Consider the following 24,198-nt stretch of genomic DNA (forward strand, 5'->3'; position numbering starts at 1 on the left):
CTTCTGTGGTTTATCAGCTGATTTGTGATGATCACTTCGAGAGAGTTGATGTGTATGAGAGGGCGCTGTTTAAAAAGATGAATGCATCAATGCACTCTTATATAAACAAGTGTGCATGTTCGAGTGTTGGATGAGGCGCTGAGTTTAAAGAAAAGGCAGATTTAGCGTTTTTAAAATACCATAACAGTGGTTCTGCATGTTTTAGTCCTTTACATAACAGCTTATCATTTTCACAAGTCACTGTGATTAAGAAAACTGAATGTATTAATTTCATAATTCATTGTTTCCCCTTCATTAATGTGCAATATGAACATCTCTAAGCAGTTTCTTTAAATACGCTTTAGTTGTGTCATTTTTAGCATTCATTTTTGTCACATTTTTGTCAACTCTTAAAGGGGAACTCCTTTTTATTCCACACACCAAGATCAGTTTCCTCATCTTTGTTGAGTATTCCTTAACTGTGGAAACAGACGTATCATGTCTCTGGTGTCTCTGAGGATTAAAGGCCCTCAGCTCAGTGGTATAATTTATGATTTTGGACTATACAAAATAAACTGAATTGAATTGGTCGCATGTTGTGAAATGTAAGATTGAGTGTTTTTGGGACTGGACTAATAGTCAAATCTTAATTTATGCAATATCTGATGGAAGGGGTTAACGAGAGTCCCGCCATGTATTGATTTATAGCATCATATCTCTCATAGCATCCCTGCGACTAGACAGATTTACAGTGCCTAATTATGATGTATTGCGCTTTAATTGTTTCTCCAGTACCCATCGTGGTGTGATGTCCACCTCAGTTCATCACTGCGTATGAGACTTTTGCTCGCGGTCCGCGCATGCATCTTGCCCGTTAGCTGTGCAAAGATCGAGGAGAGCGGGATGTTTGCAGTGGAAATGGCTTTGCTCAAACTATTTACAGCTATAAATCCTCCATTCCTCTTTTAATTTCTCTCTCTCAACTGCGACACTAAATCAATGGTGTGCCCCTTTCAAACTGATTAACCTCGCAGAGATGATTTAACTTTGGCGAACATTGATGCAGAGTGGATGTTCGCTGTGATGGATTACTCAACTCAAGAAAGTTTCATGAGTCTGCGAACAGATTTTCATACCATTGCGGAAATTAATGGAAAAGAAAATGGCTCCCAGGAGCAGAAGGAAAAAGATACTTTAAAACAATGTCTTGAGGGTGAATATGAACATGGTCAGCACATTTGCAGTCAAAGAGCTGAAACATGGAAACATACTGATGAGATCCTCTAAAACACCCTATGTGTGTGGTCTTGTGGTCTGTTTTCTCTTTTTCCTGCAATTTCTCTCCCACACTTGTAGACAAACACACACTTACACACAGTCATCCTCTCAATTAATGCATCTGCAAAGTGTGTCTCCCTCTGAAGAGGATACTGTATGGTGGCCTCGGTGCATGCATTATTCTCTATATCTTGAATATATTAAATACCAGCAGAGCACAATGAGAATGGGCCCGTTAAATCCAACGGCAGCCCTGAGATGCTACATTTGTCACGACGAGAGAGTCACAAGGTTGCTTCTCAAATGCCTCAGACGTTTAAAGGTCGACCCCCAGACTGCCGTACAGCGAGGAGCACAAACACACACTGATAATCTGTCACCTGAGTGGGGTTTCTGCTGTGCCAGTGTGACTGACAACTGATATTTTTCTTCTGCAGTTCCTCTCTCACACCCTTTTTCTTTATTTTCACAAAGATAAGCCGCACATTTAACAGTTGTTGAGAGGGCAACGTTAATATATCCTTCTGCAAATGTAACAGGACACAGACATAGAGACCCACTAATTGATGCACACACACACACACAAACACACACACACACACACACACACACACACACACACAAATGCCCCGTGGGCTGGAAGTTGCAGCAGGAGGAAGTAATTTCGGAGGCTGAAACAGATGCTGTAGACTGGAGCGCTGCTTTGGAAACATCTCTGGCCACCAAACACTAAATCATTTTCTTTTGCCGCTCTCTCTCTTTCTTTATGACAGCCTGAACATTTATTTCATCTCTCTGCCTCTGACCCTCTCCCACTCTCGTCCCTGCATCTCTGTTTCCATTTTTAGCTGAGAGAATGAAATATGTGATATACAGCGGGAGATGTCATCTCAGGGAGTGGAGGAAATGTATCCTCTGCCTTGTTTGTCTGTTGGTAAACAAGCTGGCAGCATTTATGCTGCATGTAGATTTATTAGTTATGCAAAGAGGATTTGGGTAAATACAGTTCTTATCTTTGATAGATGATGTACCATAAACAGTTAGGTTGAAACAAACACCAGTGGAAAGTCACAGCTTCAAAATGCAGGAACTGTGAGATTTTATCTCAAGTTTGCTCCAAGTTTTGTTTCTGTTGATACGTATGTGCTGCTACTGAGAATATGAAGTCAAATTGTATTAAAATAATGTTGGGTGGAGTCAGGCAGGATGTTGTCATAAGGTGCCAAATGCAAAGTTACACATTTGATTTATGTAATTTCCTCTCAGTTTGGGTTTACTGGAAATCTTGACTCGGGTTAGGCTTAAGTATTTCTCCTCAACAATGTGTTCTGTGTAATATTCAGATAGCACAGAAATAAACTGTAAGTGGAAAACTGTCCCTGGGAAACTGCTTCACAGTGGTAAGCAGACTAACAGTCTACAGCCAAGGAGTCACTGTTTGTGAGGCTATAGCTAGATGCTAACATTAGCATGCTGGCATGCTCACAAAGATAATGTCGTCATGCGGATGTTGAGCAGGTATAATGTTCACCATCTTTGTTTAGCGTGCCAACACTTGCTTCTTAGTACTAAACAAAGTACAGTTGAAGATGATGGGAATACCAATAGTTTTGCAAGTATGTGGTCATAAAGTGTGAGGTAATAACGTGTTGACAGTGCCAGAGGGTGACAAAAAATGTCATGTCAATTTACTCAAAATTACAAATGTGAATCTCATGGTGGTGCTAGAAAAAAGGTGGGGGATTGCCAAATTCATAAAGATACATCTTCTGTGAAACTATAATTATTCTCTGTTCAAAATGTGCTAATTCGGCAATTAGATGTTGAGATATTTAGCTGTGTAGGTGAAAACGTCTGCCTGCTGGTGGCACTACAGGAAAAGTCAGGCATCACCAAAGTAATTGAGGTTCATCCCCTGGGAACCATGCATATGTGCACAAAATGTCATGACAATCCATCCAATAGCTATCGAGATATTGCAATCCACAATATTGAACCGATTGACCATCATAGAGCAACGCTAGCATGCTGAGGAAACAGTTTAGTTTAATGGAAATGCATGGTATCTTTTTTTGTGGATTCCTGAATCATTTGTGATAAAATAGTTTGACACAATGTGTAAATGAAATATCACACGTCAAACACGTGTTCTTTCAGTAAATACCGAAAGACAAACACGAGCACTAGTACGGTAAGACAAAGCAGGAAATGACTGTTTCCACATCGCACCACCAATCAAATCAAACATGATTTTTCAGCTGCCGGTGTTCCTGCTGCAATGCCGATCCCCACGGGGAGTCAAATAACCAGCGCTGAATCAACCCATTCATTCCCGGTGAGACTCAGTGGTTTGACTGGGACTCTCTGCTCATAAATCTCAGTCACCCCGGCCGCTTTTCAGGGATGAATCTTTCTCTTGTTGTACGCATTAAACAACTTTCATATAACGTGTTAATTTAGGTGATGGTTGGTGGATTTATTTTTGCTTTAGCTAGAGCCAGGCTGGCTGCTTCCCCTCGTTTTCCAGTCTTTATGCTAAGCTAAGCTAATAACCTATTGGATATCGCTTTGATTCAGTTATCAAGAAAAAAGCTCATCTGTTTTAATTTCTTAAATATGAGGATTTTTTAAATTTTGTAGTTGTATATAATTGTAAATCCTAGAATATCCTTGGGTGAATCTTTGCAGTTTTTCATTATTTTCGGGCACTTTACAGACAAAATAGTTAATTGGAAAAATAACCAACAAATTAATTGATAGTATGAATAGCTTATTGTAAAATTATTGATAATTTAGGTCGTGAGAAACGTCTTGGCAACAAAATGTGTTACATTACTTTCATCAGTAGTTGTTTTAGAATGAATAGCTATAAGTGATACATGTCTTATGATTGTGTTAAAAAGGCAACATGACCGTCCCAATGTCAGAACTGAATGCATGCTTAAACTTGTTTGAATGGCTTGCGCTTCATGGCATCAGTGGCAGAGTGAAGCTTGTTACAGTAAGTCATAAAACCAGGAAAGTCAAAGTCATCTGGGAGAAGTGATGTAATTATTCTAACGTTCCCAGCTTGGATACAAAACTAACGAGCTGCTTGTGAACCAACCAAAGAAAGTGATTAAACTGCCACCACCTCATTAACATGATGCCACACTTAAGTACTCGTATAATGACATCATGAAGAGTTTCCTGTGAATTGAAAGGATGAGCCTCCATCGCAGTAACCATATTCTGCTCTCCAACTTTCACTCGTCCACTTTTCCACGAGCACCCTCTCCTCAATCATTTCCAAAGTCGGCAGCGGAGGTCCTGCTGGAGAGACGCCCTTGCCTCCCCGATTCAGCCGTCTGTTGGAGCACAGTCCAGTATTCACTCGTGCCACATACTAATCCTTTCATTAGGCTCGGCTTCAGGCCGCCCTGTCAAAGGGCTGACTGTGTGGGGAGTCAAGAGAGACCGAGGCTGATGCAGATACATTTACAGATATGTACTGCAACTCAAACACGGAAAAACCTTCCAACAAAAACATATACATATATATATATATATATATATATATATATATATATATATATATATATATATATATATATATATATATATACACTTAGTGTCATTCACCTTTTCTGTTCTGGTCTAGGATGCAAGACAGCGTCTACCTTCTTATATTTGTGGTCCGTTAATGATGAGATCATTTTTACATGTTTGGCTTGGGACCCCTTAAAAACTCTTTTTCCATCTCGGATTAAGGATTTTTAGAGGCCTGAAATATTACGCAAGAACCAAAGAAAAAATAAAGAAAAACCTAATACTGTGAATCAGAAATATGATTTATATATATAAATAATCATAAATAAAATAGATATATATTTTGCATTATTATTATATTCCCTTGAAGGGATAATCTGGTTTCTGACCAAGAGGTAGATGAAGAGATTGACTCCACTCTCACGTCTCTACACTAAATGGAGCCAGGAAAGGGCCATGATAAAGTCAGATGGATGGATGGATGGATGGATGGATGGATAGATGGATGTGTCCCCGTTTTTTCCCCTCTGTATCCACTGATCACATTCACAATAACGTCATCTGTTCACTTCTAAGCACACACCTATGCACTCTGCCTCATATTATCAAAAATCGGTGGCAACATTGTTTTCCGGGAGCTGCAGTCCTGAAGTAATGCTTAGTTTGGCGAAGGCAGTTAAACCCTTTTTGCCATCCGGAAGTAACATGTCAGCGTGGCCTGGCGTGTTTCTGACTTTTTGATGCGATGGAGTTTGCTGGAGATCAATATGCTAAGAATGACAAACCTATCTTTTTCTTCTTTTCTCCGACAGGGAAACGACATGAGGAAACCACGGCTCACCACAGAGGATTTGCTTTCTCTAGAAACGTAGCACTTCTGCTCCATCCGTTGCGCTGCTTCACCCGGGCCGCCGTGAAGAGGACGCTATGGTCTGACCGAGAGAGTCGGAGAACAGATGAGTCACATATGAGTCACATATGAGTGATAGATGATGTAACAATGTGAGTCTTCTCGCGGACCATGGAGCTAATTGGACCGACGGAAAGGGGGAGAGAGTGATTTTTCTCATACGTTGACTTTGTCATAACAAGTTACAATCTCAGGCAGTGGCGAGGCAATGACCTAATTCAGATGAAATGACCTCACACTGATAAGTAGCCGGCCTCGTCACTGGGTGATGGAACAGAATCGCAAATGGACTCTTATCTTCGTGGCTGGTTTCATGATACTTCTCAGTGTGTGTGTGTGTTTAACTCAGAGGAGTGAGTTTTGATGCTTCATGCAGCGATGTTGCGGCGTGGCCTGCTAGCCTGGGTTTCCCGTGTCGGAGGCGTGCTGGTTCTCCTCTGCTGCTCCCTGTCGCTCCTCTACGTGATGACCTGCAGTCCACCGCACTCTGACGACCCTCCGCTGAGCCACGCTCTCCCCCGTGCTGGACCCAACCACCCTAGCCTCGGGGGCACGGGGCCGGGGATTGGCGCGGGAGCCGTTGGGACAGGAGGAGCCCGAGCCGGGGCTCCTCAAAGCGGCGGCCCCCCTGGTGGTCAATCGTATCAGGCGCTCCTCCAAGAGCGGGAGGAGCAGCACCGCCTCCACATCTCCTCCTTGAAGAAGCAGATCGCTCAGCTGAAGGAGGCCTTGCAGGAGCGTAGCCAGCAGCTGAAAGGAGTGCAGGAGAGCCTGAAGAGAGCCACCGGGGGCCCAGCAGGAGGACAGGAAGCTGGGGCAGGGTCCCAGGGAGGCGGTCTCGGGGAGGTCCAGGGAGCCAGGAGCCAGCAGGCGGACCTCCAGGAGTTCCTGCGGAGCCAGCTGTCGAAGGCCGAAGTCACCGCTGGGACGCGGTTGCCCAGCGAGTACGCAGTGGTGGCCTTTGAGAGCTTCACCCTGCAGAGGGTGTACCAGCTGGAGATGGGGCTGACCCGTCACCCCGAGGAGAAGCCCGTGAGGAAGGATAAGAGAGAGGCGCTGGGGGAGGTGCTGGAGACGGCTCTGCACAGCCTCAACATGCCGGCAGCCCAGCAAGACAGCAAGAGTGCAGCAGAAAACACTCAAACAAGCAAAGTGTACACACCATCTGACTTCGTAGAAGGTGAGAACACATCAAATGTGCATCTATGTTGCAACAGTAAATGTTTTTTGAAGGAAATGTTGTATCCAATCTTGCAACACAATATTAACTTACTACAGTATTATCACACTTTTTTTATGGTTATGTTTCGGCAATGGTCTCACTTGGTTGAGGTTGGGGAAAGATAGTGGTCTGGTTTAAAACCCTTTTAGCACGAGACAAGTGTTTATTTACATTTAACGGAAACCACAAATGTTATTTCCTGAATACATTTGTTCTACATCCAAACACTTTATTCTTCAACCTTAGGTTGCCCTGATCTTTTTTCTTTTTTTTTTCCGCACATGAATCCCTGGAAGGTCAGAAATATGTGTGTGTTTGTGTACAAGTACGGCCGGGATATCCTCCTTGTTTGTTCTGCTCAGCTGTGATCACAACTTCAGGAAATTAACTCAGATGCTCCTCATTCACAAGTGTGTGTGTGTGTGGGTGTGTGTGAGTGTCTGCTCTTTTGAAGGACACCACCTTCAGTGTGTGAGTGAGAGGAGGTTTTAAATCGAGCAATAGGAGCACCTGGCTTGTAGGAAACGAGCCATTAGTCACTGTATGGAGCTGGTGTGTGGTCCTGGTTATTGTACGTGTGTTTATGTGACATGTCGACATTTGTGTGTAAACAGCCTCCACAATTCCTCCACAAAACAGCAAGAGAGTACAGCTAGCTTTAAATGAAATAGCTTGCTCCTGCTCATAAGTTTTGCTCTTAATGCTCATTAAATAGACTCGGACATTGATTTGATGCAGATCTTGAACAAGCAGCGATTTGTCCAAACCCGAGGCAGTCGAGCTGGCCACACTGACAAAAGCATCTTCAGGGAGCCTTCGGGGCTGCATTGGCAGGCTGGTGAGCTGAAACTGTACACAAATAGAGGAGGTATGCAAAATGGACTTGCCAGCCACTGAGTTCTGTCCTTAGAAAGGGACTGAGCAACAGAAGGACAGAGGCAGGAAGGAATCCAGTCCAAATTGCTCAGCCTATTTACCAAATGACTGCTTATCGTTTCCCATCACAGGAAGTCAGCTAATTTAACAGGAAGGCCGTAATCCAAGTTGCTGTTGTTGCCCACAGACATCTTTCTGTTCTCTTTTTCTTCTTTTTCTGACTTGCTTTTCACTGTTTTATTTCTGCTCTTTTCCTGTCATCCCAGCTCTCTTTGACGTTTCTTTCCTGTAATGTGTTTTCTTCCTCTTTCTCCCTGTCTGTTTATTTTCTCTCGGGTCTCACTTCTCACTCTCTGTGCTACATTTCCCTTTTCTTTCCCCCCACATACCTCAATATATCTTGTTGCAAGTAATAATGCTTTTAATAGCAGAGTAATTGAAAAACAACTTCTGTCTGGAGGAACACGCTGACGTAAGGCCTGCAACAAGAACATCGGTCTGGATGACCAAAATAGCCTATCTCCCACTGTGTGTGTATATGTGTGTGCGTATGTGTGTGTGTGTGTGTGTGTGTGTGTGTGTGTGTGTGTGTTTGTGTGTGTGATGTATGTGTGAATGTGTATGTCCCTTTGCCAAACTGCAGCAGAGTGCATGGACAGTGGCTCATGTGGCGGTCTGCTGATGCTAAAAATTATGTTCCCTTAAAAAAAAAGCTTCTTTTTCAGATATCTTTTAAGATTAGATGTAAAAAAAAAATTAAAAAAACAAGCGACAACGTGATCCTTGGCATGAATACAGCAACTCTCAAGGGATTTAAATGAAAGCCGCATCCTGTCGAAAACAAGAAAAACAAAATCACTGCGACAAAAAAAAACTCTGCAACAAAAAGTCACGCTGTTATTCTTCTGGGTTACATTTACATTGTTGGTACATATGTTATGTTAATAATACACATGGTATTTTTTTCTTCTCAACGTTCCTAGAAGGTCAAGTTATAGTTGTTTGTTTACAGCTGCAACATTCTGTCTGTATATATAATACTGCTATTGCAGATTATTTACTGTTTATTTATATTACTTGTTTTCATTTTATTTTACTATGTGTCTCTTGCTGCTGTAATGACTGTGTGACTAATACAGGATTATCTTATTTTATCTCTTATCAAGCGTTAAAGGAATAGTTTAGAATTTTTAAGAACTACAATTTCTTGCCGGGAATTAGATGAGAAGCTTGATTCCACGCTAAATATATTTAGATTATTCTTTTCAAACATGCTAAATACACTGAAAACGTCACTGGCACTGATATTGATGTTATTTTAAGGTTTTAAGGTTCATGAGTTTGTGTCTCTGTCCGTCGCCCTTCAGGTATCACCCGCACAGAGAAGGACAAAGGGACCCTGTACGAGCTGACCTTCAGAGGGGAGTCGAGTACTGAATTCAGACGCCTGGTCCTCTTCCGTCCCTTCGGACCGCTGATGAAGGTGAAAAACGAGAGGGTGAACACCGCCAACATCCCGATCAACATCATCGTGCCGCTGTCCAGGCGCACGGACAAGTTCAAACATTTCATGCACAACTTCAGGTGAGACTCGATGATTCAACCTCCTCTCTGGGTTTAGATTTTTTAAGTTCTGTTTCCAGCTGTAAATTGTAAAGTCACACAAACAATAAGGCATAAACAGAAGCACCACAATGAATTATTCAAGACGGCTTGTTGTGCAACACGAAACTCAGGGAAATGTGATACTGTGCTAATCAAACCCAGCTTCTATTCCAGTTTTACATTTTAATTGGGGAAAAGAGGGCGATATTAGAGGACAGAAAATTAACATCAGAGAGGCTTTTTTTTTCTCTTGCACACGCAGTTATCAGTTAATTTATTTTTCCGCTGGTAGGTATAATTAGAATGTAAACAAACCACATTGACTTAAGTGATTCAGACAAGAGTATGAATAAAGATGCCCTCACAGATCCCAGCACAGTTTTCATCAGTTAGCACATGACCACAGGACGTGTAATTTCACACACATCGCATTTGAATGCATAGAGCAATCATGCATCTCAAATAGCCCACATTTGATCACAAATAGACCAAGGCAAGTATGTATGTGATTAAACCATGAAGGAAAAACCTTTTCAATATATAAATATGAATAAATAACTGCTGTCATTGAAAAAAAAGAGGAAGAAAATCGCATCATCAAGCAGTCGGAGCATCATCAGCTCACAGCTAATCCTGCTTGTCTCCGTCACTATCAGTTGGAAACATCTTTCTTAATGTCTGTGATTTATTGGACAGCTGCTGCTGCTTATCACAGCTCTTTTTACATGGTCAATCCTGCTTAGTAGCGCTGTTGCAGACCATTAAAATGCCCCCCTGGGCAAACCAGCAGCGGTTGATATACGGCCTGGCAAGAAGTGTACTTACTTGAAAGACTCGACGAGTCGCTGAGCAAACACTTTACCCTCATCCATATTAAAGGTGCACTGGGAGAAAGTGTGTGTGCGTGTGTTTGTGTTTAGGAAGGTGATAACGGTGACCAAGTATATATCAAATATTCTTTTTTCCCACTGGGCCTGGGAAATATCAGCATTTATGATGCACTGGGATGTATTTCCCAAGTGCAGAATATAGAGATAAAATGTGAATTCATACAAACACAAACAAACTGCTCACATTTGCAGACTCTGGAGTTTAGAGGGCAATATTGCTCCTGATTAATTATGAAATAACTATTTACTTTGTGGTGAAGAATGCCTCATCACAAAATCAATTAAACTCAGAGGAAGGATTTAACACAACAGCATCTATAGTGTCAATAGAAACTGTATTATTCATGACTGCTCAATATCCTTTGCACATATTTAGTCATTTTTTAAGTATCTAGTTGTGTTTTATGAGACATTTTTCCCCATGTGCTTCTGGGCAAAAATCTGTCAAATGTGTGTGTGCTGTTGGAGAGGAGGTGAACTATCTTCAGCATGTACGTGATATATTTGACATTTCTCCATCAAAGTAACCGCAGGCATCTCCCACCTGGTCTCTCTTTTGCTCTCGCACAATCTCTCCCCTGTGCTTCAACACGCTGTGAGAACGAGTAGAGATGGGATTATGGCTGAGAATGAAGATTATTGCCATTAGCAATTACAATGCTTGTTATTTTATCATTCATTCATTAAGAACAAGAACAATACAATCAAAAGGCGGTGTCTTTTCAATGCATGTGTTGTCCAACTAGCTCAGAGAGATCCAATTTACACAGATATGAAACAGAGAAAAGTAGTAAATTATCATATTTTAGAGGCAGCAAACTTTTTTTAAAATCAATTATCTCAGTTGTTGTTGGACTAATAATTTCAGCACTTGAAAGAATAAAACCTCTAAACCAAGGCCTTCTTTTTTACAAACCCTCATATATTCACAGTGCTCTTGCTTCCTGCTGAGTTTGAGAAGGCTTTCATCTATAATGTCCCTTCCTGTGTGTGTGTGTGTGTGTGTGTGTGTGTGTGTGTGTGTGTGTGTGTGTGTGTGTGTGTGTGTGTGTGTGTGTGTGTGCGTGTGCGTGTGTGTGTGCATACCTACAGGGAAGTCTGTGTGCGTCAGGACGGCCGGGTCCATCTGACGGTGGTGTATTTTGGGAACGAGCAGATGAGCGAAGTCCGCAGCACTCTGGAGAACACATCCAGGTGGGTCGGAAGCACAGCCAAGATCAGAGCGTTGTGCGACCGGGCCAAACGCACAATATGGAAGGCAATTTGTGTAATGAAATAAACACTGCCGCAGTCACGCACCCGCGGTCAGGAAGCAGACGCTGGGAAAAATATTTCCACACCAGAAACCTCTTTTTTCTTTATACATTTTCTAATCTGTCCCTCTCTCTTTCATGACACACACACACACACTCTCTCTCTCTCTCTCTCTCTCTCTCTCTCTCTCTCTCTCTCTCTCTCTCTCTCTCTCTCTCTCACACACACACACACACACACACACACAACTCCTGGCTCGGCGTACTGCCACGGCCAGTCATCTGTCTGATGAATAATGGAGCAGAGCGCCTCCCACGCTGCCGAGCTGAGATCCACCAGCCAACACAGATAAATTACAACATGCCTGTGATCATCCCTGACTCATGCTAAACCTCACATGGACCTCTCGACGCTCACACCTCTGGAGACGATCGCCGCTGGCTGATCGGCAGTCAGATCCACTGTGGTGGCCTTAGTTTCCCCCGAGGGGGTTACTATGGTGATGCTTGTCGATTTCCCAGCCTCGAAGGTTTTTGTGCGGCCTTGATACAGTCGGACTGTCTGGGATCACACAGCGCCTCTTTATCCCTCTGTGTCTCTGCCTGCTGCTGTCACTGAGTGTGTGTGTGTGTGTGTGTGCTTCATTATACTTGAAGTGAAGCACATGGCCAATTCCAAAAAGACGGACACAGAAACATGAAATATTACGGATTTTAGTGTGGAATTAAGTGGAGGTCCAGTCAGTGTCCCATAAAATACATGGCCGTGGTTCCGCCTTGAACTCTGTGAGGCTTTTTGTGTTCCTCTCACAGCCGAACAATGCATTCATCAGAAACGCAGCAGCTTATCTGGGTGTGAATCAGGACATGTAATCAACTCTGTACGCCTACTTTTAGTTTATCTGGCTTCCAGTCTGTGGCCTAAATGAAAGGGAATCATCACGAGGAGAAATGACTGTGGTTCCATTATCTTGGACCCAGAAACACACACACACACACACATCTATATGCAGTACACACACAGATTTAAATACAAACTGCATATAGGCACACGGAGGAAGATGCAATAATGTGTGCAAATGTGCAACTGAGTATTATTTTCCTAACTGAGTTATCTAACTTTCTTTTTTATGAAAGACTTGATTATTTAATCTATAAAGTGTCAGAGAACACAATGCACAACCTAGTTATGTGTTAAACTTATCAGTGCTTTGAGGTAATGCTAACCACAGCATGCTATCCGGCTGATGTTTAACAGGTATAAGGTTTTAGTTTAGTACTAAACACACAAAGCTGATGGGAATCTGGTTAGTTGAATGTTTTCAGAAATCAAAAACTAAAGGTGTAGGGCATATTGAAATTTTGGAAAAGTCAGAGATCACTAAAGTTACGACAATTCATCCTCTGGGGAATAGGAATGTCATCCATTTGTTGTCAAGACATTCCATAACCTCATGGTGGCGCTAGAGGGAAAGTCATTAGGAGTCAACACCAAGCACAAACCAATCTTTGCTTTTGTGAAGTTGTATTGAACCCAGTTTGGGTCATTTCACTTGATAAATGAATCAATTATCACAGTTTTCTTTTATCGACCAACTATTCAGTCACACTAATTGACAGATCGTCTCAGTGACAGCGTGCATATGCATGCACATAATATCCAATGTGTATTTCATTCAGCTCAACCCAAAGAAAAGAATAAAACAAGAGCTGAGGATCAGACAAAACTTCCTCGAAGTGCAAGAACACACACAACAAAGCACACAACCACACACACACACACACCCACACACACACACACACACTTCACTCACAAACAAGTCAATATCTTGATGGCATCATTAGTGGCTGACCTGATTCTGCGCTGCCCTTCCAACGAATTTAATTCACCTCTGGAAATTGGTTTGATTAGCGTCTCCTCCAAAACAACCTCTAACTATTTAATTATTTATGTTTTAAACTGCATGCATTTACACTTTCTGCTTTTTTTAGCAGCTTCACCGCTGAAATCTTTTGAAAAGTGCATTTATACGACTATCACCAGCCAATGTTAACTACTTGATGTAAAAATCTAACAAGATCTAAATTGTCCCGGATCTTTCTAGCCCATACCAACACCTCCTCAGGGAATAAATGACAATACAAAATGTGCGGGTTTTTATCGTATAGGCGCTAAGTGTTTATTAAGTCTGAAGCCAAACCAGTTCTACTGTAACAAAAGCCAAAACAGCCGCAGCAGAATATAGGAGATAGAAAAGCACCAGAAAATCTGAACATCAGTCTTCAAGCAGACACCCTGGATATCGTTCAAAATAGATATGGATCAGAACTTTCCAGTATATCGCTTACACATCCAAACTTCAAAGCCTGAACTCTGGGGAAGTGTACGTCCCTGAACCTTACATGCTCAAGAATAATGATCGAGAGCAAAGTTAGATAAAAAAGCAAGAGCAGATGGAAAAAGAGGGAGGGAGGCTGGGTGTAACAGAGGGAGAAGAACAAGTGATCTGTTTTAAAGAGATACCAGTCGATACGTATGAATAAGTACTGTGTGTGGGGGGGTGTGTGTCTGTGTGTGTCGGCCCCAGACGAGAGACGGAACGGTGAGAAAGGAAGTCAGAGGAGAAGTGTACGAGATAGGATGGGAGAGCAAGTTGGACCAAAAGTCAGATTTTCCAACATCGACAAGGATATCAAAGTAGTACGTGGAGATGAAAGAGAGGGATCCGACATTTCCACAGACAAAGAAGCGGAGAATGAGATCATTCTGTCACTCATTCGGCTGCAACCTTTACCTCAACTTGTGCCAAGCCTTTTATGTTATCGTGGCATTTCTTGCGGTTCACAAACTGTCTGACAGCTCGATGGAAGCGAGAGGAAAATGTCCAGCAGAAGGTGATAAACAGATCATATAGGAAGTTTGAAGGCTGTCCAATATTCATTTTCAAGAGGAGTCTTTACAAATTGCCCGTCTCCATTCTGAAAACGTCTCACTGTTAATAACCGGAATAGCTGTCTTGCCTGAGGGCTGAACCTGAGTCTACATTTTTTATAGCTCGCGCTTACTTCTTCATTCCACACAGACTGCTGATTCCCAAGCTCACTGTAAAGAAAAAGCTTCTTCTTCCACAGCCCTACTTCATGGTGGGGCTATAAAGAGAAAAGTCAGAGAATCACCAAAGTCATTAGGGTCTATCCTTTGGGGGAAAAGAACGTGTTTAAAAACTTTAGAGCGATCTGTCCCGCATGTTGAGATATTTCACTGGATAAATGAAAGCGGTGACCTGCTGGTGACGCCAAAGGAAAAGTCAGGGGATTACCAAAGTCATTAGGAGCTATCCTCTTGAGAACTAAAACGTTTGACTAACATTTGTGCCGATGCATCAAATAGTTGTTGGACTATAGGGTCCATAGAACAAAGCCAATAGGACAGCTAAAAAGCGAGAAGCCTGGACATGGCCACGGATATAGAGGCTTTCAGCCAAGACCTTTCTCGTTCAGTAAGCGCCGTGTCGACGGTCCGTCCTCCAGCTATAACCACACACAAGCAAACACATGCAAATGGAAACACAGAGGCACAGATTCACAGAGAAAGAAAATCTGGTCTCCCCTTCCTGTCCTTAGCAGAACTAACAGGATAAGGACTGCTGCTGAGACGCAACATGACAGCTCTTAACAGGCTTCTCACTCTGACACAGTTTCAGCAGTTTAGCTCCTTCTAGGTACCCGCCGTCACACCCACAGTAAACAAATTGGACTATTTCAGGCTATAATAAGGGTGCTGTTGCCTGTGAGGGAAGAGGGAAGACAAAGTGCAGAATATAAAAAGTAATTTAGAAAACAAGGATGTTCCAGGATTAAAGCGGACTTTGTTCGCTTACTACAGAATAGTAGTGCCTATGGTTATATTCCTGTTTTTACATTTTAGAGACACAGGGAGAGGAAAAGATAGGATTACATTTTCATCTAAAAAATATCAGTATTCTAGAGCATATCATTTAATTAATTGTTTATAACTACATGTTCCTTGAAATGTAAATCTGCATAGCTACGTTTGTAAATCATTGCATGAAACAGTCTGAGTCAGTCCAAAAAGGAACAAAGTATCTTGTTTGTTAAATTCATGAAAATAAAAAGAGATATAAATACAACTTTAGCTGGCGGGCACATTTACACCTTTTAACAGAGCCAAGCTACATGTTTCCTTGCGCTTCCTGTCTTTAAGAGACACCACATCTCGCAGCAGTATTGGCTCTCTCATCAATTCAGTTTCCCTAAACTGAAATCAATTAAAGGCTTCAGTGACAGTGACAAGCATGAAATGACTTTCAATCAACTCACTCATACATATGTTTTAATTAAAGGAATAGATTGACATTTTGAGAATTACACTTACTGTCTTTGTTGCTAGATCAATGCCATCACTCTCACGTCTGGAAATATGATGCTACAGCTAGCAGCTGGTTGGCTGAGACTGAAATCAGCAAAGTTTACACAATCTGCATACCAGCACCTCGAAAGCTCACTTATTACTCATGCATCAGGAGACAACCCCCAGTTAAAACTTAAATAGTAATTTATGAAGAGAAAAAAAGAAGATGTAATGTGTTCGTATTTAGCGTACAGAGTGGTATCAATCTTCTCGTCTAACTCTCGTTAAGAAAGCTAATAAAAGGACAAATAAAATAGTATTCCCTAATATGTCAAACTATTGATTTAAATCAAGGAAGGACATAACAAAACAAATCAAAATGTACTCACTTGTGTTGTGTGTTAATTTGCAAAGGAAAAAGCAATATATTCATGCCACTGAGACACGCCTCTTTTCTTCCCGCCCTGTTAAAGTTGAGACTAAATCAACATGTGAATGTAGTTATTGCATCAACATTGTCTCAGACAAACACAGCTATTGTACTGCGTCTCTGCCATCTGTGCACAGTTTAATGCCAGCGGGCCGGTCAGCCTCTCCTGGCACTCAGACTGTGAAACAGATCAACTCTGTTTGGATCCAGAAACTGCACATAAACACATATTGACAGGTATATACTGTGGATCTTGTTATTGTTTGAGATATTCTACTTAAAGTTGTTCAAACAGATAAATAAGGTGCTCGCAAGTGGCGTTATATTTATGTTTCTCTGCTCTGATTAAAAGGTTTTATTATATTAAAAGGCAGAAGCTGAAAGAATAGCAGTGAGACAAAGGCGTTTACAAAGTAAGGCTCATGAATAAATATGCTGATACAAACTATTCCCACAGACAACCGCACTCACACACATCGCAGTCAAATGGAAATGTGGGAGCCATGATTCCAGCTGCCTCTGGCAAAAACAAACAGAGCATGTTTCCTCTGGTCATCCTGGTTTCCTGTAACAAAGCTGTGTATGTTTACCTGCTCTCGCTCATGGCTTATGTCACCCAACATCACAGGAATGCAGGAGGACGTTAAATCCTGTTTGTTCTGCATTGAGCACGAGACGTTTGAACCAGTTTTTCCCCCCAGAATCTTCTATCTGAAAGTGGGTCTGTGCATGTTGGGCATGCATGAGTAACGGATTAGTCACTAGCAGTGTGAATTGTTATGGTTTAGGGGGAAAAAAGACGACCGCAGCTGTGTACATCTGGATCCAGCTGTTTCTATTTACTCCCACCATATCCGTAGAGAACTTCAGGCCAGTGATGGAGGAAGCTTTGTTGTCTCGAGTAATTTATTTTCGGTTTGAGTTTACGTTTTGTTTTGTTTTTTCACGATCCGAATCCTGAAGAAAAGAGAAGTTCGGAACGAGGAACATATTTGGGAAGTGAAATGAAGTCCACAAAAAGTTGATGTGAACTTCATGGGGTCACTGTGTTTTAATATTTGGATGAAAAAGACGGAAGGCATAGAAGCCAGAAAACCAAGACTACCAGCGCTAAATTAACCCATCACGGAATCAGGGGCATAAATGCACCGTGGACCCTTATTGACCCCTCAGGCTCCTCCCACTTTGTGTCCTCAGTAGGCCCAGTATATATGGCACCTTCACTATCTTGGCCCTCCTATTCTAAATAACTATCCGGCCTAATGCTTGCCGTGCTAGTTTGTGGTAATTTGAGTCAACACATATTTATTTAGGAATATACACATCAACTGAAATAATAAAGATATTTAGACCGGATTTTGGCACAAGACTGAGACTGAGGAGCCAGCTTAGAGTTCACATAATTTCATTTATTGTAATTAACTGACAAATCTGTCTCTCTCTCTCTCTCTCTCTCTCTCTCTCTCTCTCTCTCTCTCTCTCTCTCTCTCTCTCTCTCTCTCTCTCTCTCTCTCTCTCTCTCTCTGTCTCTCTCTCTCGGCAGGGAAGTTAATTTTAAGAACTTCACTCTGCTGCAGCTGGACGAGGAGTTTTCTCGGGGTCGGGGTCTAGACGTCGGGGCCCGAGCCTGGAAAGGAGGCAACGTGCTGCTTTTCTTCTGCGACGTGGACATCTACTTCACCGCCGACTTCCTCAACACCTGTCGACTCAACACGCAGCCCGGTAAGACATCCTTTTACCCTTTTAGCATATCCAAGATTGAAAGGATTAACATCAAAGACATCCGCTGTATTCATTCATGAGATGTGCAGATATTTTGAATTATGATTCTGACTAGTTTATATGTATTTGTAGATTTGTAAAATGTTATTAGGGATCATCAAATAAAGGATATCCATAAGTCAAAATCTAGATCTAAAAGGGGAATTGAACTAAAGTTGAAATATTTCCATTGTAATTTTTACTGGGTGTAATTCCAGTTTCAGGTATCCAAAAAGATAATGATAAAGATATCTTTAAATGTGCTTAATTATAGATGTCTTTCATTTGAATTATGTCTATTCAAAACTACATTCAGTATATCTTAAGTCTGACTTTCAACTAGTCAGAATTTAAATGTAGATATATGTTGAAATCACAATTTATTTTCATGAAAAGTTGAATTGTAGTTATCTCTATTACATCATCTGTACAACTCCGTGATTCATTCTTGCCAGATGTAATTAGAAATATCTCTTAATTATTAAAGTTACAAGTCGTCATAATGCATTGCAGATATCTATTAAGGGAATCCTCTTCGTCTAATGAATAAAACAGCATGATGATTTATGTGACGTTCTTATTGATATCTTGAAAGGATTTCTCATAGTCAACCTGTTGTTACGACTAGTCAAAATGCATTCGTAGATGTCTCGGAGAAAGTGTGAATGACATGTAGTATAAAGCACTTCAAGTGGTCGAAACACTAGAAAGGCACTCTACAAGCACAAGGCCATTTACCATTCATCAAATGTTAAAAGGGCTCCATTCACATGAAATCACTGCCTCCTCGTCTGACGCCGCTGTCTCGCTCCGTTCCAGGTAAAAAGGTGTTCTACCCGGTGCTGTTCAGCCAGTACAACCCCACTCTGATCTACGGAAGTCAAGAGCACGTCCCACCCGTGGAGCAACAGCTGGTAACACACCAATCAAATCCGTAGTCTACCTTTTCTTTTTCGAACACTCTGCAAGCCACTTGTGGAAAATACCATATTCAGTGCTACGCTACATGGCTGGGAGGTTTAGAAATGTTTCCCCTCTCCAGCTGCTACAAATCCACAGAGGCATGCTCCTGTGTGTGTGTGTGTGTGTGTGTGTGTGTGTGTGTGTGTGTGTGTGTGTGTGTGTGTGTGTGTGTGTGTGTGTGTGTGTGTGTGTGTGTGTGTGTGTGTGTGTGGAGATATTTCTGTTCAGAAGCCCTCTCAAACTTGCAGTTTTTTTTCTCTGCAGGTGATTAAGAAAGACACAGGGTTCTGGAGGGATTTTGGTTTCGGCATGACCTGCCAATACAGGTCAGACTTCATCAACATAGGTAAATATTTTCACCGCAGTCATGCCAATCACAACCTCTTATGCAATAATTCATAAACAGGGCTGAGTTTCTGTGCAGAGGGGTTACATAACGCAGGATAGGAAATTGGCTTCTTAGATGGCTAGATGCTCTGTTATTGGTGCCATAGCGTAATGGATATGAAAAACTTAATAACACAAGTGGTTCAATATTATATTACTTTTCTTAAACTGGGAGGAGATTTTATTATATTACTCTGCATGAAACAGCTCTGAGCAGCATATATTAGCACATCTCCCAGCCCTGTGAGCTCTCCATCGCTATATTAGTTCAGGAATATTGGCTCTCAAGACAGATTTGCATCCATTTAGTTTCCCTCCAAAGTGACATCAATTATAGGCTGCAGTGAAATTCTAAGTGGTTTATTGTTTCGGGCCCAAACACCCACACGAGCATGCAAATGCTCTCACTTTACTATGCCGAACTGTTAAATAAGCTCTAAGCCGGAAAAAAATATGATTGAAAGGAATAGTTCGACATTTTGAGGAAATAAGCGTATTCTCTTTCTAGTACATGTACATGTAAATATGTATATGCATCTGTATGTCATATTACTTTCACTTCCAATAACCTAATTACATGAACAGTAAATGTGTGGGGTTGGTTTGGCTCACTATTTATTTGGTTTGCACATTGTTTTTTGGACAGATTAAACAAACAAGATAGAATGTGCTAATTAGTGAGTTTTAATGAGTTTTTATTTTTAACCTTTATACAGAGCCAGGCGAGCTGTTTCCCTCTTTATCCAGTCTGTATGCTAAGCTAAGCTAACCAGCTTCTGGTTGCAACTTCATAATTACCAAATGAAAAGGAATACATGTGTTTCTCTAAAATGTTGGACTACGCCTTTAAAGGCACAATTGAGTAGTACAGTTTAATGTTTTTCAGAAATGATGATGCAATGTGTTATTTAGGCCATGAGTGTGTGCACATTAACAAATGAACATTTTATCTTTGAGGTAAATTTCTTATCTCTATTTAGCCCTGGAGCACACGTTTAAAAAGGGAGACAGACACAGACAGAATAATCAAAATGAATCTACAGAGAGACACAAACTGTGAGTGAAGCAGACAAGAGCACTTCACACGTCTAAAAGGTGCAGGTTTAAACACGTACCTTGTCTTGCATTATCAGTCCAGAATGTCTTCATCGCTGCCGTCATGGAACAACAAACCAGGCAGAGTGGAGAGAAAACTTATTATGTAAACTAATCATAATCAGCATTCATCAGGGAGTGAACACAGCACTAAAGACATAAACTACTTAATTTGTTGCATATCAAAAGGTTTATGATCATTTAACATAGCACCACATACTACACTCACCTAAAGGATTATTAGGAACACCTGTTCAATTTCTCATTAATGCAATTATCTAATCAACCAATCACATGGCAGTTGCTTCAATGCATTTAGGGGTGTGGTCCTGGTCAAGACAATCTCCTGAACTCCAAACTGAATGTCAGAATGGGAAAGAAAGGTGATTTAAGCAATTTTGAGCGTGGCATGGTTGTTGGTGCCAGACGGGCCGGTCTGAGTATTTCACAATCTGCTCAGTTACTGGGATTTTCACGCACAACCATTTCTAGGGTTTACAAAGAATGGTGTGAAAAGGGAAAAACATCCAGTATGCGGCAGTCCTGTGAGCGAAAATGCCTTGTTGATGCTAGAGGTCAGAGGAGAATGGGCCGACTGATTCAAGCTGATAGAAGAGCAACTTTGACTGAAATAACCACTCGTTACAACCAAGGTATGCAGCAAAGCATTTGTGAAGCCACAACACGCACAACCTTGAGGCGGATGGGCTACAACAGCAGAAGACCCCACCGGGTACCACTCATCTCCACTACAAATCGGAACAAGAGGCTACAATTTGCAAGAGCTCACCAAAATTGGACAGTTGAAGACTGGAAAAATGTTGCCTGGTCTGATGAGTCTCGATTTCTGTTGAGACATTCAGATGGTAGAGTCAGAATTTGGCGTAAACAGAATGAGAACATGGCTCCATCATGCCTTGTTACCACTGTGCAGGCTGGTGGTGTAATGGTGTGGGGGATGTTTTCTTGGCACACTTTAGGCCCCTTAGTGCTAATTGGGCATCGTTTAAATGCCACGGCCTACCTGAGCATTGTTTCTGACCATGTCCATCCCTTATGGCCACCATGTACCCATCCTCTGATGGCTACTTCCAGCAGGATAATGCACCATGTCACAAAGCTCCAATCATTTCTAATTGGTTTCTTGAACATGACAATGAGTTCACTGTACTAAAATGGCCCCCACAGTCGCCAGATCATTCTAAAGAATGCTTTCAGCACCTTGTTGAATCAATGCCACATAGCATTAAGGCAGTTCTGAAGGCGAAAGGGGGTCAAACACAGTATTAGTATGGTGCTCCTAATAATCCTTTAGGTGAGTGTATAATAGTATAATAAAGTTGGAATTTCCCGCTGCGTTCCCCTTCTGCTATCGTGTCTCCAGGAGGTTTTGACATCGACATCAAAGGCTGGGGCGGCGAAGATGTTCACCTGTACAGGAAGTACCTCCACAGCAACCTCCTCGTGGTCCGAGCGCCGTCCCGAGGCTTGTTCCACTTGTGGCACGAGAAGCAGTGTGCGGATGAGCTCCCTCCGGACCAGTACCGCATGTGCATGCAGTCGAAGGCCATGAACGAGGCCTCGCACGGCCAGCTGGGGATGCTCTTCTTCAGGCACGAGATCGAAGCTCACCTCCGCAAACAGAAACAACAGCAGAACCCAAACCCCAAGAAGTCATGAAGACTTCAAGATGGTTGAATTGTAATCCGCGCAATGACTGCAATCAGTGGAAGTGACTCGGATGAATCCAACTGATCTGAGCTACATCCGATTTTGAAGGAATTTATCAACATTTTAGAAAAAAAGCTTTTTGCTTGCTTTTTTAGATAAGATTGATAACACTCTTCTGTCTCAATGTGGAGCAAGAACCAGCAGGGGGATTATCTTAGGTTAGCATAAAGAAGGGGAAACAAAGCAGCCTATGTTATATCTCTATTCCGTACAAAAAGTGAAATGTAAAAATGACAAATTGTAGTTGTACGTGTGGATGCATGCTGGACAACTTCTTGGCGGAAATAGTCAAGAAAAATATGTTGTTTTCTTTGGAGAGAGCCAGGCAATTGTTGTCCCCCTCTGTTTCCTGTCTTTATGCTAAGCTAAGCTAACTGTCTCCATAGAATATAAATATAAGAGTGGTATCAGTCTTCTCATCTAACTCTCAGCAAGGAAGCAAAGAGGCCCAAAATGTCAAACTATTCCTTTCATGAAAAATGTGAAGACTTCGTTTTACTTTTCAAGGACTTAAGGGCACTTAGTTGCTCTGGAAAGGACAACATAAAAAATAAGATGTATTCAAACTAACTTGAGGAATTCAACTGGAGTTGGACATTAATCATCAGATCTGTCTGAAACGTCAGTATGACATTTAATGTCCATTTGTATATTCCTCTTCAACTGCAGATAGGCTTTTTCAGAAAGAAAAGACAGCGTCTCTGAACCGCGTGCCTTCTGTGAATTAAACCTGAACACTATCTGTTCAGGCTGGCCAGTGAAAATGAAACACACGTTTTTATGTGTAGAGAAACAGAGCCACCTAGTGGACTGAAAGTGAAACATGTCAGTGCATAAACAATGAAGGACTCTTTTTAAAGCCTGGAATGGCCAAAACATATTATTTTTTATAAATTATTCATTCCTTTATTTATGTTTGTTATTTCATAGTTTATTATTTTTTGATGCAATTGCTGCATGGACAGTATTATGTGTGACCATTCACCTCTATAGTGAGTGGTGCCGAGTCAAAGATGGATATTCATCAGTAAAACCTTTATTTTATCAACAAGTGTTCTCAATATGAGATGTAAATAACTATGCCCAAAATGTAAGTAAAGATAATTACATTTTTAAAATGTATAATATAAAGAATAAGAAGACTAATTTGTGTTTTTTGTCACATATAACTCATTTGTGGAGACATAATTAGGATTAGTATTACTGACTGGCAGTAATACTGCTCACTTTCCTGACATTGACGATGACTTAATAAATCAGAATGAGACTTATTGATCTTAATATTTTTGTTTTTGTCACTCAAATTACATTACATGTATTACTGAGCAGTCACAGAAACTGGAGATGTTGTATTTAGAGATATATCTGCCTCGACGGTTGCTTTATGTTTGATTTACTAGTCTCCCATAAATCTGGCTCCAGCACTTTCAATCAAAATGAGCTGTACATTTGGTGGATGACCAAAGATGTGAAAGGAGGCACTTAATATATATTGTTTTTATTGTTTGCCATTGGAACATTCCTTATTAAAAAAATACATGGAATGCCTTTGAAATGTAAGTTTCAAGTTTATTTGTTCATTTCCCGTTAAAGAGTTGAATAAAACATATGTGCATTGAGTATGCTTTATTTATTGTGATGTGTTTGCTGATGCCAGCTGCTGTTATCAAGTCCTATCCAGCTTTAAGGAGGAATATAACATACACATTTTAGAGAAAGTTTAAATGTGTACTTTTACTTCTTGGCAAGCCCATATACATTTCATAATATTTTAATATCATTAACTTAATCTTTCAGGGACAAGTTTCAGGATAAAAGTATGGAGACCCAACGTGTCCAGTATTGAACAAATATAATACATTATAATAATATTTTACATAAAATAAATAATCAGAAAAATAAATAGACAAAATGTGTA

At 41.3% G+C, this 24,198-nt stretch overlaps 1 protein-coding gene across 1 annotated transcript; it reads left to right on the forward strand.

Annotated features, from left to right (window-relative positions):
* Window positions 1-6,058: 6,058 nt before the first annotated feature.
* Window positions 6,059-23,899, forward strand: csgalnact1a (chondroitin sulfate N-acetylgalactosaminyltransferase 1a; the record flags this gene model as incomplete). The annotated part of the gene is made up of 7 exons (XM_079234747.1): window positions 6,059-6,875; window positions 9,161-9,377; window positions 11,381-11,482; window positions 17,887-18,065; window positions 18,924-19,018; window positions 19,332-19,413; window positions 21,934-23,899. 7 exons carry the CDS (start codon window positions 6,059-6,061, stop codon window positions 22,227-22,229), a joined length of 1,788 nt encoding a protein of 595 aa, XP_079090873.1. The 3' UTR covers window positions 22,230-23,899.
* Between the last annotated feature and the right edge of the window lie 299 nt (window positions 23,900-24,198).

This window comes from Taurulus bubalis, assembly GCF_910589615.1.
Source record: "Taurulus bubalis genome assembly, chromosome: 19".
Taxonomy (NCBI): domain Eukaryota; kingdom Metazoa; phylum Chordata; class Actinopteri; order Perciformes; family Cottidae; genus Taurulus; species Taurulus bubalis.